The sequence below is a fragment of the Lycium barbarum genome, chromosome 10, assembly GCF_019175385.1.
Source record: "Lycium barbarum isolate Lr01 chromosome 10, ASM1917538v2, whole genome shotgun sequence".
Classification (NCBI taxonomy): Eukaryota; Viridiplantae; Streptophyta; class Magnoliopsida; order Solanales; family Solanaceae; genus Lycium; species Lycium barbarum.
The window spans coordinates 2071404-2090394 of NC_083346.1; the positions used below are offsets into that span (position 1 = coordinate 2071404).

The 18991-nt window shown below is 32.1% G+C and overlaps 1 protein-coding gene across 1 annotated transcript; it reads left to right on the forward strand.

Moving 5' to 3' along the window:
- Positions 1-13571: 13571 nt before the first annotated feature.
- On the forward strand, positions 13572-18378 carry LOC132616170 (cold-responsive protein kinase 1-like). The gene is made up of 8 exons (XM_060330779.1): positions 13572-14080; positions 15301-15698; positions 16227-16352; positions 16506-16633; positions 16767-16977; positions 17075-17306; positions 17383-17533; positions 17644-18378. Exons 1-8 carry the CDS (start codon positions 13722-13724, stop codon positions 17956-17958), a joined length of 1920 nt encoding a protein of 639 aa, XP_060186762.1. The 5' UTR covers positions 13572-13721; the 3' UTR covers positions 17959-18378.
- Positions 18379-18991: the final 613 nt, after the last annotated feature.

Here is an 18991-nt window from a genome sequence, read left to right on the forward strand (position 1 = left end):
TTTTAAGTATCGACGATATAACTATGTGTGTGCGTGAGGGTGTTAATGACTAGGTAAGTTTATGTTAATTGCAAATAGGATACTTTCGAGTATCTGCTTATTTACATGAAGACAGCCTCAAGCACATACAACATTGAGTTATGGAAAGTCATGCATAGAACAATATGTTTCATCGCTAGGGAATAGTCTTTGTAGCCGTTACATGTTAAGCACGGAGAAAGCAAAATCATGTTGAAGGGTTACTTGGATTGAGAACTCCAGAAAAAGAAGAGCATTGATCGGTCATATTTTCAGTAGTTGAAGATCAAAGTGTATCAGAGAGTTTGTGTTTGTATGTATAATACATGTGTCACTTGTGAATATGTATATTACATGTTGTACTCCGCCTGTGTGAGTATGCTCATATTGCAGTCCCAAGGATGTCTGAAAGAGGAGGGTTGTGGTAGGGTACCAGCCAGTGTAAAACTAGTAAATTTACTACGAATTCTCAGAATACATTACTGTTGTTGTTGTGCAACTTGTGAAAATGGAATTACACGACAGACTAGAAATCCTAGTACAACATTAACTCTCAGTTTGGAAGGTCGTAGGAAGGTTCTTGTACCTGGACTAGTTAGGACATTCTTGTACCTGTACTAGTTAGGACATTCTTATCACTCTTTTTTGGTTTCCGGTCTGATGTTTGGTACCCGCATTGGGTTCGACTAAAATCTGTATTTGCACCGGAAAGTCCACATAGAGGTAAAGTGCTTTCTACCAAAGGCGACTTCATGCCTAGGGCTTGAAACTGAGATTTCTAGTTAAGTACGGAAAAGTACTTACCACTCCACCGGAATATTTCGTGATAAAAACTTTATTATCAGAGGTGTGAACAGAGTGTTATGAAAGATTCCTAGGCAAGTTCTTGCATAAGTGGTAGGCCCTTTTAATGCTGAATATTCTGTACGTAGAACTAGTGATTTTGACAACAAACAGAATAGAAACCTCCACATGATTTAACCTTCCAATAGTTTTGAAGCATATTAGGACCACTTTAGAAATGAACTGTTTGATTGGAACATGAAAACATGATAAATTGGTCGTAATTACTCTTCGGGATGAATTGAAAGGTTAGATTCTTGAAAGCGTAAAAGAACTGCAATGAACTTGAAGAGTTACGTTGAACAAGGACCTTCGGTATGAGGTGAAAATCTCATGTATGGTTCAACTACTCTGCATTAGAGGAATTATTAACCCTACTCATGACTACACTAATAGGAATATATTAAAAGATAGTTCGATGCGCTATGGTGAAGGATCCTGAAAAGGGCCGAACCACATTTATCTGAACTCTATTGGATGCACCAAAATGGGATATTGTTCTTGGTGCAGCACCAAGAAAATTTGTTACTCGAAATTGATGTAATTATTCCATTAGTGGTTGTCAACGGTTGGCTAGGAAAAATTGTACTACTAATAATGACTGTCTCACTAAGCCAATTTGGACTTCTTTTTGGGCTTTCCAGACTGTATACTCATTCCCAATTTGTCATCTATCACATACTCATAGTGCTTCTAGCTACTATCATACTAAGTAGCTGCGAGAATGCCCTGAGTCTATGAAAAAGTCAAGTAGGCCAAAAATACGGTGTTTTAGAAAACTGACACGATTGGAATGTTGAAAGGAAATATGGCATATTTGACCCAGTCCTACGACTGAAAATTGTGTATATCATACAGTGAAACTTTTCTATGACGGCATTTTTTGTCCCGATACTTTTTGATTGCTATAGCAAAATGCTTTTATAAAGAATATATGATATATCATAACATAAAAAAAAAGGTTCTGCACAAAACATGACTGTTACAAACTGTTATAGAGTGGTCTTATTGCACGACCATAATGTGCAAGCAAAATGATAATTTGGGCCAGCTACAATAGTAAATTTAGGGGATTTTACATTATACATAAGCTCAACAAAGTCACACCAAAAAATATTTTCTAATCTTTATTTATTTCAAATTTTAGTCCATGTATAGTGTAATACTGTACTACTGTATAATTTGTGGATAATTAGCGTATACGCCTGATTAACACTGATTATACACCAGTAATGGCTACAAACTATTACAATAACTGAGCCGTAACTGAGCCGTCACGAGTTCAAATTTCAATAATTCCACATAAATTATTGTTTAATTGGACTGTCTACTCTTTGTTAGAGAAAAAGAAAATGAACAAAGAATCTTTAATGTTCACTACAAAAAACGAGGAAAAAATGCAAAAAATCTTATAACCCAATGATGTAACGTTTAAAAAGACAGGCCAATGGTCCAATTTTGAGAAACTAGTTAAGGAAGCAAGAACATGACCGCTTGTAAATTTGAATACGACATACGGTAAGGATAAAAATCTACATGTACTAGGTGTTTACACCAAGGTAAGGACTTAATAGGTTACGTCACTGAAATATACAATATGTTTGGAAGCTACCATTTTCATGTTTTTCTTAAAATATAAATTTAGTAGTATGAGCAACAAAAAAAAAAATACATTATGATCAGAACGTGCAATATATTTTTATTCTGTTAAAACAAAATCAGCCGCCCCCATCAAACGACCTTCTAGCAAAAGTCCCTCCTCCAGGTGGTTCAATTTTATTTTTTTTCCTCCAATTGGAGAAAATAATACTTAATCCAGATAGATAGAATATTTCACCACATAGGGTGTCGTGGGATGGACGGACCCTCCACCTTTAGCTAGAGGTTTCAGGTTGGAGCATCAGGAATGAAAAAATTCAGAAGCATTTTCATCTTAAATGACCTTACGACGCGAATCTGAATTAATTAGTCAAATCATTAAATTTCAAATACATCAGATGATTATTAAAAAAAGGACTCATTGATAGAATGAATCAACTTGAGTATTGCATACCATCAGACTTATAGTTTAGTCTTTCAAGTTACAAACGTGAGTTCGATTTTCACTTTCACGTTCTTCTTTGATCATTTCTCATCCTTCCATGTAACAATTTTTATAAAAAATATTAAAACAACGTGACTGCTGCATTAAGACTCATTCATATACCTTAAGGTAGTTTTGACTTGTTTTTCTCCTTCGAATTTGAATAGAATTATACAAAACGTTTTTGCCGTTGTGAGTTTTTACTAAAAAGGTTTAAATATAAAGAAGTAAACATAAAGAGAAGCAAAACAGATTCAACATTTATTCGATATACATAAAAAAAAAAAAAAAAAAATTGACGTTTATACTGTGTAATTTTTCAGCGAATGAAATTCGGATGACCAAACGTCGAATATTATAGTTTAACGAAACTATGAAAGAAGAAAATGAAAGTACTCATATTAGCTTAGTGTACTACTAGGGGAGGCTATATTCTGATCAGGCATTTACTTACATATATATATATTAGGTGCCTATGGCCCGTGCCAGCACGAGTCCAATGCTGTGAAAATTGAACCGATGATTTATTAATCTTTTTGTCGTGATTTATGTGACTTTTTTAGTCAGTCTAAAAAAGAATGACATTTTTTATATAGTGAGTAACCGTTTGACTTTAAAATTTTCATTTTATCCTTAATAAGATGCCACACAAATATATATGACATGTCTAATTGAACCAATCCAATACTATAGAGATAATACATATAAGATCAGGAGGTAAAGTAGAACATTATTCACACGGTGCATAGACTTTGGTCTTTGTGTTAGGCTGTTTGCCTCTAAATAAATGGTATGACCTATTTTAGCTTCTTCATAAAGGATGTCACCGTTATCATGTATGTGTTCAAGGATATATGGAATCTATTAACGTGTGTGTGCAAGAAAGAAAGATCCAATAATATTTTTCAATGAAAATCTGCTCTGTTCAATATTAAGCTTTAGTATATGTCATAATCAATAGCTCATAGGAATATTAGACTTGATCAAATACCGGTTGGTTTGTTTTGCATATAAAAGAATAGCGAGTATTACACATTATTTAGAAGTGAATTATGTTTATCCTTCACAAAAGTAAAATTTTATCTGTGTTCGACGTTTACTTGAATAAATACTCCATTCGTTCCTTTTTTACGTGGCTCAATTGACTCGATACTCCCCTTGAAAAGAAATTTATTAGGAAATTATTTTACTAAATTAATCTCATTAATTATGCTTTGAAAATCTAAGTTCGACTATTAATATTTTATGTATGTAGTTACTTAATGATAAGGATAATATTGAAAGAAAATAATAAATCTTACCCGAATTGCTAAAATAGACAAATAAAAGATCTTCTACTTTTAATATACAGACCAAGTAAAAAAGAAGAGAGGGAGTATGTAACATGTATTTATACATAAAATTTTAGTATTTATTCATGATTAATTAGTATCAATTATCACCTTATCAAATCCCTTAACATAATGGCCTATCTTCCAATGGAGCCACCAGGGCATGATCTGTAATTTAACAGAAAAGCATGGACTTTTTTCTAGAGTAATAAGGTCCAAATCATAAAGCAGAGAAGACACCCATCTTAAGCTGGTTAATCTTGCAAATATGTCTCAAAGACTAAAATAGCCTTAAAATTTTCATTTATGTTCAAAAACTGACACGTTGAAACCAACTCTTATACATATACTAGACGGCCTATGCCCGTGCTTAAGCAGGTTAATCTTGCAAATATGTCTCAAAGACAAAAATAGCCTTAAAATTTTCATTTATGTTCAAAAACTGACACGTTGAAACCAACTCTTATACATATACTAGACGGCCTATGCCCGTGCTGCGCACGGGCTCAACACTTTAGATTATAGTGTATCTATGTGTATATAGTTGTTTTTGAATAGTGATTATATATATATATATATATATATATATATATATATATATTATGTTCAAAACACAATTGATATAACATTATAGTTGTCCTCCGTATCTAAAATTTTATTATATTAATGTTTGCTACGAATACAAAATCGGCAAATTTATTAATATTTTTTAAAAGAGAAGATTTGTTTAAAAGGAAACTATTTTCCTCTCTTTGAGATAAAACAATAGCAATATTCAAGCATCAATTGATACTTTCAATTTTAATTCGATTAATTTAAAGGTGTAAAATACTTATTATTTTTTATCAAATTTTGATTTGAATAATTCTAATTCAAATTATTAAATTAATTTACATGTTTAAAACGAAACAAAGTAGAAATTGATTTTCTATTTAAATGAAGAAATACTATTTTTTAATTTTGGTAAATATTCTCGGTTTAGCTCATTTTACTTGTCATGTTGTCTTTTGCATGATTTTTTAAGGAAACGTCGTTTAGAATTATAGTTTGACTTATTCACCTTATTCATTATTTGATCTCCATTTGATATATTTTTTTTACAACATTAATCTCTTTTCACATTTATTAGAGTAAAAATAAAAATAAAAAAGTAATTAAATTCTATCTTATTTTAAAATATAAATATTTTAAGTATATTTATTTTAGTGAACATAACAAATAAATGACATGGCGGAATAGTAAATACAACAGTTTAATATCTAGATTAGATCTCAGGCTAATATAAAATAAAATAAAAAAACTGTATGGTTTGACTACTTAACTTTTTGAAGAAAAGCAATTTGATTTGCTCCCACTAATGGATTGATACGCACGTGGCAATGAATCCATCATTATTGACTTAATGAGATACTTTGGAAATTACATGAATATTGTTTGATTTTTTGATATGGAGTGCACTTTTGTTTTTTGGAAATTATTAATTTGCATTATTTTTAGGCGCGCGCGCACACACACACACATATATATATACACACACACTATGTTCAAAACACAATTACTATAACATTGTAGTTTGTACTCCGTATCTAAAACTTTAGTATATTAGTGTTTACTATGAATACAAAGTCTGCACTTTTTTTTACATTATTTTTTTTAATATAGGGTTCACTTTTTTTTTTTTTTGATATTGTTTGATTTTGTTAATATGGGATCCACTTTTTTTTACAGTGAGTTTGGAGATGGTGGGTTCCACTTTTTATTTTTATTTTTATATTGTTTGATGTTGTTTAGTATGAGGTCCACCCTTTATGGGTGCACCTTTTTTTTTTTTTTTGACATTATTAGTTTGTACTATTTTTATGCATATAATATATCTACATATACTATGTTCAAAACACGATTAATATAACATTGTAGTTTGTGCTCTGTATCTAAAACTTTATTATATTAGTGTTTGCTACGAATACAAAGCCATCACTTTTTGTTTTTAACATTATATTTTTTTAATATGGGGTTCACTTTTTTTTTTTTTTGATATTGCTTGATTTTGATAATATAGGGTCCACTTTTTTTCCCATGAGTTTGGAGATGGCGAGTTTCACCTTTTTTTCTTCCTTTTTTTTTATTGCTCGGTGTTATTTAGTATGGGGCCCACCTTTTTTTTAAGGGACAACGGACGACGAAGCATGGGTCTAAACCCATCCTTTATATAGTTTTTTTTTTTTTATATATTGCTTGGTGTTGTTTAGTATAGGGTCCACCCTTTTGGACATTATTAGTTTGCACTATTTTTATGCATATAATATATATATATATATTATGTTAAAATAATTTGTGCTCCGTATCTAAAACTTTATTATATTAGTGTTTGCTACGAATACAAAGTGTGCACTTTTTTTTGACATTGTTTTTTTTTTTAATATGGGATTCACTTTTTTTTATATATATTGTTTGATTTTGTCAATATGAGATACTATGTTCAAAACACGATTAATATAATATTGTAGTTTGTGCCCCGTATTTAAAAATTTATTATATTAGTGTTTGCTACAAATACGCACATGACAATGAATCCATCATTATTGACTTAATGAGATACTTTGAAAATTACATGAATATTGTTTAATTTTTTAATACGGAATGCACTTTTTTTTTGCATTATTAATTTACACTATTTTTTTTTAATATTAGTTGTTGTTTAATATATATGGGGCTCACAACTTTTTAAAAAAAAAAAATTGGAACGGATATATATATGCCATAGAATTATGGGGCCCGCATTTTTTTTTTATATTAATTGTTGTTTTTAATATATATGGGTGGGGCTCACAATTTTTTTTTTACTAAATTGAAAACGGATGACGAAAAAGTGAGTTGAACTCACTCTTCTAAATAGTTAGAATACTAGATGGCCTATGCCCGTGCAGCGCACGGGCCCAACACTTCGGATTATAGTGTATGTATGTATATGTAGTTGTGTTTAGATAATGATAATATATATATATATATATATATATATATATATATATACTATATTCAAAATACGATTAATATAACATTGTCGTTTGTGCTCCGTATCTAGAACTTTATTTTATTCGTGTTTGCTACGAAATTTTATTAATACTTTTTAAAAGAGAAGACTTGTTTAAAAGGAAACTATTTTCCTCTGTTTGAGATAAAATAATAGCAATATTTAAGCATCAGTTGATACTTTCAATTTTAATTCGATTAATTTAAAGGTGTAAAATACTTATTATTTTTTATCAAATTTTGATTTAGATAATTCTAATTCAAATTATTAAATTAATTTTACATGTTTAAAATGAAACAAAGTAGAAACTGATTTTCTAAATTGATTTTCTATTTAAACGAAGAAATACTATTTTTTAATTTTTGGTAAATATTCTCGGTTTAGCTCATTTTACTTGTCATGTTGTCTTTTGGATGGTTTTTAAGAAAACGTCGATTAGAATTATAATTTGACTAATTTACCTTATTCATTATTTGTTTTTTTTTTTTTTACGATTTGTTTTTTAACATTGTTTGTTTTATTAATATGGGATTGACATTTTTTTTAATATTGCTTGATTCTGTTAATATGGGGTCCACTTTTTTTTTCCGTGAGTTTGGATGTGGTGAGTTCCACTTTTTTTTATTGTTCGGTGTTATTTAGTATGGGGCCCACCCTTTTTTTTAAGGGACAATGGACGACGAAGCATGGGTCTAAACCCATACTTTATATAGTTTTTTTTTTTATATTGCTTGGTGTTTTTTAAGTATGGGGCCCACCCTTTAGGACATTATTAGTTTGCACTATTTTTATTCATATAATATATATATATATATATATATATATATATATATATATATATATATATATTATGTTCAAAACACGATTAATATAACATTGTAATTTATGCTTCGTATCTAAAACTTTATTATATTAGTGTTTGCTAAGAATACAAAGTCTGCACTTTTTTTTTTTTGACATTGTTTATTTTTTATTTTTTATATTGCTTGGTGTTGTTTAGTATGTGGCCCACCCTTTTGGACATTATTAGTTTGTACTATTTTTATGCATATAATATATATATGTTTATATATATATATAAACTTTATTATATTAGTGTTTGCTAAGAATACAAAGTCTGCACTTTTTTTTTGACATTGTTTATTTTTTTAATATGGGATTCATTTTTTTTATATATATATTGCTTGATTTTGTCAATATGGGATAATATGTTCAAAACAAGATTAATATAACATTGTAGTTTGTGCTCCGTATTTAAAACTTTATTATATTAGTGTTTGTTACGAATACGCACGGTGTTTAATATGGGGCCCACAATTTTTTTTTTTAACATTGTTTGTTTTTTTAATATGGAATTCACTTTTTTTTTTTTTAATATTGCTTGATTTTGTTAATATGAGGTTTATTTTTTTTTCCCGTGAGTTTGGATGTGGTGGGTTCCACTTTTTTTCTTTTTTCTTTTTTAAAAACTGGATGGTGTTTAATATGGGGCCCACAATTTTTTTTTTACAATTTTTTTTTATGTGCCTGTTTAATATGAGGCCCAATTTTTATTTTTATTTTTATTTTTATATATATACTATGTTCAAAACACGATTGATATAACATTGTAATTTGTGCTCCGTATCTAAAACTTTATTATATTAGTGTTTGCTAAGAATACAAAGTCTGCATTTTTTTTTTGACATTGTTTATTTTTTTTAATATGGGATTCATTTTTTATATATATATATTGCTTGATTTTGTTAATATGGGATACTATGTTTAAAACACGATTAAAATAACATTGTAGTTTGTGCTCCGTATTTAAAACTTTATTATATTAGTGTTTGCTACGAATGCGCATGGTGTTTAATATGGGGCCCATATTTTTCTTTTAACATTGTTTGTTTTTTAAATATGAGATTCACTTTTTTTTTTCAATATTGCTTGATTTTGTTAATATGGGGTCCACTTTTTATGGGGTCCACTTTTTTTTTCCGTGAGTTTGGATGTGGTGGGTTCCACTTTTTTTCTTTTCTTTTTTTAATACTGGATGGTGTTTAATATGGGTCCCACAATTTTTTTTTTACAATTTTTTTTATGGGCCTGTTTAATATGGGGCCCAAAAATTTTTATTTTTTATTTTTTATGGGCCTGTTTAATATGGGGCCCAATTTTTTTTTTTTATGGGGGGGTCCACGGACGACAAAAAAGGAGCACCAACCGGTGCTTCTAATATAGTAGTAAAATATGGGATACTATGTTCAAAACACGATTAATATAACATTGTAGTTTGTGCTCCGTATTTAAAACTTTATTATATTAGTGTTTGCTACGAATACGCATGGTGTTTAATATGGGGCCCACATTTTTTTTTTAACATTGTTTGTTTTTTAAATATGAGATTCACTTTTTTTTTTTTAATATTGCTTGATTTTGTTAATATGAGGTTTATTTTTTTTTCCCGTGAGTTTGGATGTGGTGGGTTTCACTTTTTTTCTTTTCTTTTTTTAATACTGGATGATGTTTAATATGGGACCCAATTTTTTTTTATAGGCCTGTTTAATATGGGACCCAATTTTTTTTTTTTATGGGGGGGTCCACAACGGACGACGAAAAAGGAGCACCAACCGGTGCTTCTAATATAGTAGTAAAATATGGGATACTATGTTCAAAACACGATTAATATAACATTGTAGTTTGTACTCCGTATTTAAAACTTTATTATATTAATATTTGCTACGAATACGCATGGTGTTTAATATGGGGCCCACATTTTTTTTAACATTGTTTGTTTTTTAAATATGAGATTCACTTTTTTTTTTCAATATTACTTGATTTTGTTAATATGGGGTCCACTTTTTTTTCCCGTGAGTTTGGATGTGGTGGGTTTCACTTTTTTTAATACTGGATGGTGTTTAATATGGGGCCTAAATTTTTTTTTTATGGGGGGACATTGGGGGGGGGTCCACAACGGACGACGAAAGGAGCACCAACCGGTGCTTCTAATATAGTAGAAATAGAAAAGAATATAATATACACACTTGTCAAGTGGAACATAGATTTAACTTGAATACGGACAAAAATATAATATCCAAATTAGGGGTGGGCATTCGTTTTTTCGGTTCGGTTTTATCAAACTTCGATTTGGCTATTTCGGGTTCGGTTTTTTGAAGGTGGACACCGAATCAAACTAGTTCGGTTCGGTTCTTTCGGTTTCGGTTTTTTAAAGTTCGGTTTCGGTTTTTTCAATTCGGTTTTTTTGATATGATATTAGAAGCGATTCCCTTAACACTAATTCATATTCTCAAAAGCAATAAAACATAAAATTGATAAATTGAAATCAAAATCAAACAAACAGGATATACAAGAATAGAAAACTATAACCATGATATAGGATTATTAGGTGTTATATACATACCGTAAGAATAATTAAGAAAACACATAAAGGACATACATTAATCCTAAAGACACATCCTAGTTGCCTTCCTTAACATATTTGATTTTCTCAACTGAAGTAGAAAATTAGGGATACAAATGCAAAAGAGGGCTTGTTACAATTGAGTTTTTTTGTTTTAAACTTAATGGGTCTAGACTATTTTAATTTTTTTGGGTAATGTATTAAATTTCAGTGTGTGTTCGGTTTTTTTGGTTCGGTTTTACCAAACTTCGGTTAGGCTATTTCGGTTTCGGTTTTTTGAAGGTGGACACCAAACACCGAACCAAACTAGTTCGGTTCGGTTCGGTTTGTTCAAGTTTCGGTTCGGTTTTTCGGTTTTCGGTATTTATGCCCGGCCCTAATCCAAACTTATATTCAACCAGTTAAAAAGATTCTAATTTTCGGAACTTCTCAAAATTATAGAAAAAAAAGGTTGTACTATAAAAATATAGAAAATTCTAAAATAGATACAGCATTATATAAATTGTGACGGCTAAGTATTATAGAAAACATAACTTAATTACTGAGAAAATAATCTGTGATGCTAAGACGATACACGTCTTCACACTTATTTTTGGCAATTAATGATGACAGACATTTATGGCACGTCTATTTCATTTAGTTAAATTGTGCATAAGGAATTGTGCCGGCTATTAAATTGTAAATAACAGAAAAACTGGCAATTGAACAAAATCTAAGCCACTTGAGAATAATAAGGTGCTAGGTATATTATAATTTCAGTTTTAAGTTAGGTATAATTTAAATGACATACAGTAATGCATAAAAGGTGAAAAATATAGTATAACCATAATGTTCAGACTTATATAGTATGTCTTAAACTCATTTAGCTCATATTCCATTTTTTTTTTTAAAAAGGCAGCAAATATATGAGCCAAAAATTCTGCATATGATTCTATGGTCGTCATTTTTTCAGTCAACTGATAGGAACTTGCAACTAATTCAATGTACTAAATTTGTCGATATCACCATCATGCCATGTGATGATTCAAGTTGACTACTTCCTCAGGATAAAAAAAAAAAAGTCCGCTTAGCCATTTACACACCCCTTAAGAAAATACTAACTCCTAGACAAAAATAGGTAATTTGACTAAACTACTCCTAATTAAATAGGCATTGAGATTTGATCATATAATACTCAATAGGGGCAAATATGAAAAAACAAGGTTAATTCTTTCTTAATTTGCTAAGTGAACTCTTTTTTTATTCCAAAAAAAAAAAAGGCTAAGTGGATTCTTTTTTTATCCGGAGGGAGTAATTTTCTGGTAAAAAGCGAATTCGTTGATACAATCATACAAATCACAAGAAAAAAATTATATAATCCATCCAATGATTTTAATCTGTCATTTTAGCCAAAACAAATTAGGTCCAAAATATTTATCACTTTAAAAAAATAAAAAAGCTTTAATTTCTTTGTAAAATTCCCCCTAAGGAAGAGATCAGGTAAGCTAGTCTAATATCATGACTAGTACTACTAAATAGCTTTTTAATGATATATCAAAACCTTAAACTATAATTAAAAATGTTCGAAGGTAGTATCATACTTGGTCTTCATTACATCACGTATAGAGTGATCAGCACTTCATTTTTTTCCTCAAGTTGTACAAGAGAATTGATTCAAAGAAAAACAAAGAATTCGATTGTAACTTCCTAGACAAAGATTCAAACTTATAACCTCATAGGCAGTGACGGAAGCGAGAATTTTATCAAGAGATTCAATATCTATTATATATATATATATAAAAATAAATAAATTATATATATAATGTAATTTCAACCCTCTTGCCCCTTTAGCTCCACTCCTGATAAAAAATATCACAAATTATTATTCTTATTTACTATAGTTTAAGTTGAGCCTACTTAATCATTTAACAAACAACACTTGCTTGAATAGTTTTATCAATTAAATCTTGAGTCGAGTCAAATATGGGGAGCTAACTTTCCACTTACGCAACATAATTATTAATTGGCTTTTTTAATTCTATAAACGACAGTTTTTCTTACTTTTTCACACCCAAAACCTATTGTAAATTGTCTAAAGCTTTCATGTGATTAGGTCAACCCTCCATGAGCCAACAGAATGTACATTTACCTTTTTTTCTTTTTTATTATTGGTACAATGTACATTTAATATAGTATGTCGAAAAAGAATTTTGAGGCAATGAGTGGTTAGCCTCTTAGCCATCATATCCATTGCATTAATGGGCTCTTTTTCTTGTTTCTTTGCTAAATCGAGTTTTTAACCCAAATGGTCCACTAAGTCTGGGATTAGTCTCTATTCATCCATATTGTATTGCTTTGAGTACATATAATCCTTTAAGTTTGCACAAGGTTAAGCACTTTTAGTCCAACTGACGAAACAAATGTCATGTGTTTTTGAAGCTCCCAAGTTACATAACGATCGCGATTGGGGTCTACTCGCCTAATTTCAGTTTTCCCCGATCACGATTTATATTCAATATTGATAGATTTCTTTTAAGTTATGTTGATATGTTCTTGTCAGACTTTTCGATTTTTCTATGATTAGTGCTAAAATTGGCAGAAAAAAGATCTCTATCAGGATAAATTTTCCTCTAGTCACCTGAAATTTTCTTTAATTTCAAACTTCAATGGCTCGTTGGATATTTCGTCAGTTGGACTAAAAGTGCTCGACTTTTTTTGCAAACTGAAAGCCCATATACACTCAAAATAAAACAATAGAGACTAAAGCTGCCTTACCCTCAAATTTCAGGGACTATTTGTGTTAAAAAACTCTTATCAAATCCACTGGGAAAAACAAGACAAAAAGAGAAAGACAGAAGATATTCTAATCTTCTAGCTCATTTCCAACAGATAATCAAACAGTTGACCATGCATTAATGTTGTCAATAGTACAGCATATTGTTGACTATGTCCTGCTGTGTAGATATAATAAAAACTAACTTTTCATCTTCAAACATCTTATCTTTTCCCATTCTTTGGACCAAATTCTAAGACATGGCTAGCTATGTCTGGTGGCGGTTGATGGTGGTGATTATCGGCTGTATATCGATACAGAAGCCGGTTTTTTCCGAGCCACAAACCAACCTGTTAGGCAAAGGCTGTAGTCAATACAATGCAACAAAACCTGATTTCTTCAGAGGGCTTAATGCTAGTTTTGATGATTTAAGGAACCAGTTGTCGAATCAAAATAAGCGATTCGCCACCACGAAACAGGCTGTTTATGCTATGGTTGAATGCAGAAAGTATATGTCAAGAGCTGATTGTGTCTCCTGTTATGATGCTGCTGTTTCTTTCATCAGAACTTGCTCTGGTGCAAACGGGGCTCGGGTCACCTATGATGGTTGCTTCCTCAGGTGAGTTTTGCCTGAAAAAAAAAAAGCTAGTTGGAGCCGGCTATATAAGTTTCTTATCTTAGTATTAGTTAGTGATTGAAAACTATGTTGCTTGGACTCTACCTGTGTCGGATCGTCCAAAAATGATCAGACACACACTCGTCGAGATTTTTGAAGAGTCTGACAACATAGATTGAGAAGAGTTAGTATTGAAAAGATAAAGACAAGTTGTTCCTCATTGATAGAAATATCAAAATTTCGCCCGAGTGTTCTTCTCTGCTCAATTCTTTGAAATATTCATTCTGTGTTCTTGTGGAAATTCAAGTTTTGTTGAACTCGAATTTCGTTTGACTTTGTCAATCTCTGAAGGAATGAAGTCTGCCATAATAACTAGCAACACGTAGCAGGCGCATAAGTTCCTTAAGGACAGTGAATACACTATCAAAGCCTCTACTTTTTGTTCCTGCAAATTTTTATCCAACTTCTTATTTAGAAATCTCTATGCACTTGCTCTTAGTATTTTTCACATCAAAATTGCATGATCTTTATGTCTCTTCTCCAAAATTTCCGAAAAGAGAGGAACTGAAGCAAGTACCAAATGATATGCGGCAGCCTTGACTTGATCATGATAAATCATATGGTGTTGGTAGCCAAAATTCAAGAATCAAAATTATTGGTAACAGAAATATGTAAATCATTATTGGCCTGCATATAATGCCCAATAGTTTCATTTCTTTGAAGAATCATAATTCCAAGTAAACCATCTTGTCTGATGTGAGATCCTGTTTATCCATTGTGGTAATCTCTGATTCAAAAAAAATCGTTAAACTTCAACGCTGTGAAAAGTACAACTTTTCCAATACATTTTAGTCTATAATATGTAAATTTATGTTGCTCGGATCCTTAAAAAATACCGTCTAATGTGTGTTAGATCCTTCAAAAGTTCTTCATATTTAGAGGACCTGGCATTTTTGGAGGAACCGAGCAACATAGATGTTTACCACCTTCTGAAAGAGTCTCCTTTTTCAGATGAAAACACACAAAAACACTTTGATCATTGAATTTCCAATTGTTAAAGCATGAAGCTGATAGCACTTCTTTTATCAGTGGAAGTTATCTTTTAAGTGAAAAAGAAGATTCATAATGGCTGATTATGTTAGAATGTAAAGATAAAAATGAAAGTACAGTCCGTCTAGTAACTTATATGAACTCATTGCTCTACTGGTGCCTATTTTCTAAAGGTATGAGAGCAACAACTTCTACCAAGACACTACACAACCAGGAAATGCACCAATTTGTGGGAATCGAACAACTTCTCGGCCAAATGCTTTGAACCCTGTGGCACAACAGCTCTTGAAGAATCTTAGCATCGCAACTCCAAGAATTAGTGGCTTCTTCGCAGCCACGAAGAGTGAAGCATCTGGTGTTACTGTCTATGGAGTTGCTCAATGTGCTGAAACCATAACGGAAAGGGGCTGCCAAGATTGCTTGACAGTTGCATACACGAACATAGAAGGCTGTTTGCCTAAAAATGCAGAAGGGAGGGCTGTAGATGCAGCGTGTTTTATGAGGTACTCAGATAGAGCCTTTTTTGCTGATAACATGACAACTGATATCACAAAGTTTCTTGGTGGAGGAGGTAGGAAATGAACCTCTCTTTTTCTCAACTCTTGCTGGTATTAGTCTAAGTTGCTCGGACTCAAGTGCAGGTATCCAATACAGGTGCATATATAAAGGTCGGATTCTTCATCACATAAATTTTAGGATTCGGGGGAGTGGATCCGAGTGCAGATATGGGTGTTGGGATATGGCCAATAAACGTATATTACTACATATAAAGAATATATCTCGAAATTAAAGCTATTGAACTAAAACTAATAAATTTAATTCTTTATAAACACCTAATGTATTTTATTCATGAGATATCTCATGTAATAGCAAAACATTTCCCATACATAAACCCAGAAATCAAACCAAATACCCCATCATTTTACTTTTCGGTCATGGATGAAGTCAAAACACCCAAGGTAAGTAGACCAAATATGGGTGTGGATCCCACACCCATGTCGTGTCGACATGGGTACGGCAAGGATTTGAAGAGTCCGAGCAACATAGGCATTAATTCGTTTTAAGACGAGTTTATAATTGGTGGCGGTGCTTTATGCAGGAAGTTCAAACAAGAAGAAAGCCGCCATTATTGGAGGTGTGGTTGGAGGTGTAGGACTTCTTTTGATTATATTGGCTGTGTTCCTATGGTATCGACTATCAAGAAAACCAAAGGCAGCCGAAAGAGGTAAATTTTAGATGATCATTTCCAAATCTTCTTTAGTTCAAAGCCCTAGATATATTTTCTCTGTCTCTCTTAACTTTAGAATGGGAAATGGGGGGTTCCTTTTCGTCCTTACGTGTGTGTTATCTTGTAACTGATATAGTATCTCGCGTTCAGGTAATATACTGGGAGCAACTGAGCTGAGAGGCCCAGTGAGCTACAGATTCAAGGACCTAAAAATTGCTACCAAAGATTTCAGTGAAAATAATAAACTTGGTGAAGGTGGTTTTGGTGATGTATACAAGGTATGTAACACTAAAGCAGTTGAAGATCCTTATATTAGTAAAATGGACTATATTATCTTGGATTTTCGATGACTGGTATTTCATTTATATGCTAAATTTAATTCATTATGATGATTCTAATGTTATTGAACAGGGCACCTTGAAAAATGGAAATGTAGTTGCTGTTAAAAAACTAGCAATGTTTTCGAGCAGAGCAAAGGCAGATTTTGAGACTGAAGTTCGGCTTATCAGTAATGTCCATCATCGTAATCTCATCCGTCTCTTGGGATGTTCTATAAAAGGAGCAGAGCTACTACTTGTTTATGAATACATGGCAAATGGAAGCCTTGAAAGATACTTATATGGTTGATTTTTTTGTCTATCCAGCTTACTATTTTCTCCGAGTCAGATCTTTATGTTCAATAAAAATCTAAACTCATCCTACCTCTCATGGTTTTGCAGGAGATAAACGGGGGATGCTCAACTGGAAGCAGCGATTCAATATAATCTGTGGCACAGCTCGTGGCCTTGCCTACCTGCACGAGCAATTCCATGTCTGCATCATCCATAGAGATATAAAATCCAGCAACATTCTACTAGACGATGAATTCCAGACAAAAATTGCTGACTTTGGGCTTGTAAGACTTTTACCTGAGGATCAGAGTCATGTTAGCACTAAGTTTGCTGGTACCTTGTAAGTCAAACGGCTCGAGTTTATAGTAATAGCATTATGAGAAAATAAACAACTGAAAAACATCCAATTGAAATAGGGGATATACCGCACCAGAATATGCAATTCATGGGCATCTAACGGAGAAGGTTGACGTCTATAGCTTTGGCATCGTTGTTCTTGAAATAATCAGTGGCCGGAGGAGCAACGATATGCAAATTGAACCTGTCACTGAATATCTCCTTGAACAGGTCAATTCTCATTTCCAAATATACCTTTTTTTCTTCACATTCTTACTAAGTACTTTCTTCCAACTTATCTTTACCATTCTAATGCATTTACCTGTGGCATGGTGAAATAGGCGTGGAAACTTCACGAAACTGGCATGACTGAAAAACTGGTGGATGAGACATTGGACCCCAATGAATACAACGAACAAGAAGTGAAGAAAATCATAGAGATCGCGTTAATGTGTACGCAATCACCAGCTAATCTTAGGCCAAGCATGTCGGAAGTTGTTGTCATGCTATTAAGTGATCGTAGCACAAGCACGAGAACTCCTAGCAGGCCTACTATCATTACCATGGATAAGAGTACACCAGTGGATTCATCGATTACTACTGGATCATCAGCTTCTAATGCAACCAACACGTTTAGTGATTTCACTGGCCGCTAGCTACATAAGAGTATATTGTAACAAACAACAACTGCGCTTCAGTCCCAAATAAGTTGGGGTCTAAAGATTATATTGGCACCATAGCGTCTAACAAGCCGCTTTCTTCCTTTTTTTTTTTTTTTTTTTTATCTCTTTAACAACACCCCCCCCCCCCCCCCCCCCCCCCTCCCGCCCACAACCCCCTTTTGTCCTCATTGTAAGATAGATGGTTGGCCAGAAAGCTACAACCATTAAAAAGCTTTACAGAATGGTTCTTGAATACTCATGTGTACAATAGTAAAAAGATGGAAAGTACAAGCAAGAGTAGAACTCCTTGTACAACATGAAACTCACAATTATGGAAGATCCTATCAAGGTTCTTTTACTAGTTGAGAAATTTCTATTATTTTAGTTAATTATGAAAGATTCCTATTCCTAAGAGGTTCTTGCACAAGTTGGAAATGCAAATTAAGGTGTAGGCCCTTTTTTATGCTAAATATTCCATGGATACTAGTGATTCTAACAACAAACAGAAGAGAAGCTTTCACATGATTTAACCCTCCATTGTAGGGAAAGCATACTAGGGCCACGTCAATACAATAATTCAATTGGCTTCCCACTCGATGTTCGGTATCTACGTTGAGGACCAAACTACTCCGGATGCGCGCCACGTGGAGTTGATTTTACATTAGCCAGCCAGAAGAAGAAGACAGGGCAATGGGTCCAATTTGAGCAATAAGGAAGCAAAGAACATGACCTCTTTGTCCAATTTGAATAATTTTCCTATTTCTTGGAAATGTCATTTCCTACTTTTAGTTTTTGAATTAAAGCCTTAAATAAAGTCTCAATGAGAAAGAAAAAAAACTTTCTCGACCTATATGACACAATTATTATTTATGTATTAAACATGTCATGGTATTTGTATGGCTATAAAATAATATTGTTGAGGATTACACTATTTTTAAATATAGAAATATGTCATTTCTTAGCATTCTAAGATGGAATAGAGAGAGTATTTTGTCATCCTTTGTTAGAATGTTACTACTATCTGCTC

Excerpts from the sequence above, each read along its gene's own strand:
- LOC132616170 (XM_060330779.1), top strand. The coding sequence starts at position 13,722 with ATGGCTAGCTATGTCTGGTGGCGGTTGATGGTGGTGATTATCGGCTGT. Across the intron at positions 16,978-17,074 it reads CCTTGAAAGATACTTATATG|GAGATAAACGGGGGATGCTC; the intron begins GTTGATTTTTTT and ends ATGGTTTTGCAG. Across the intron at positions 17,307-17,382 it reads ACTAAGTTTGCTGGTACCTT|GGGATATACCGCACCAGAAT; the intron begins GTAAGTCAAACG and ends CAATTGAAATAG.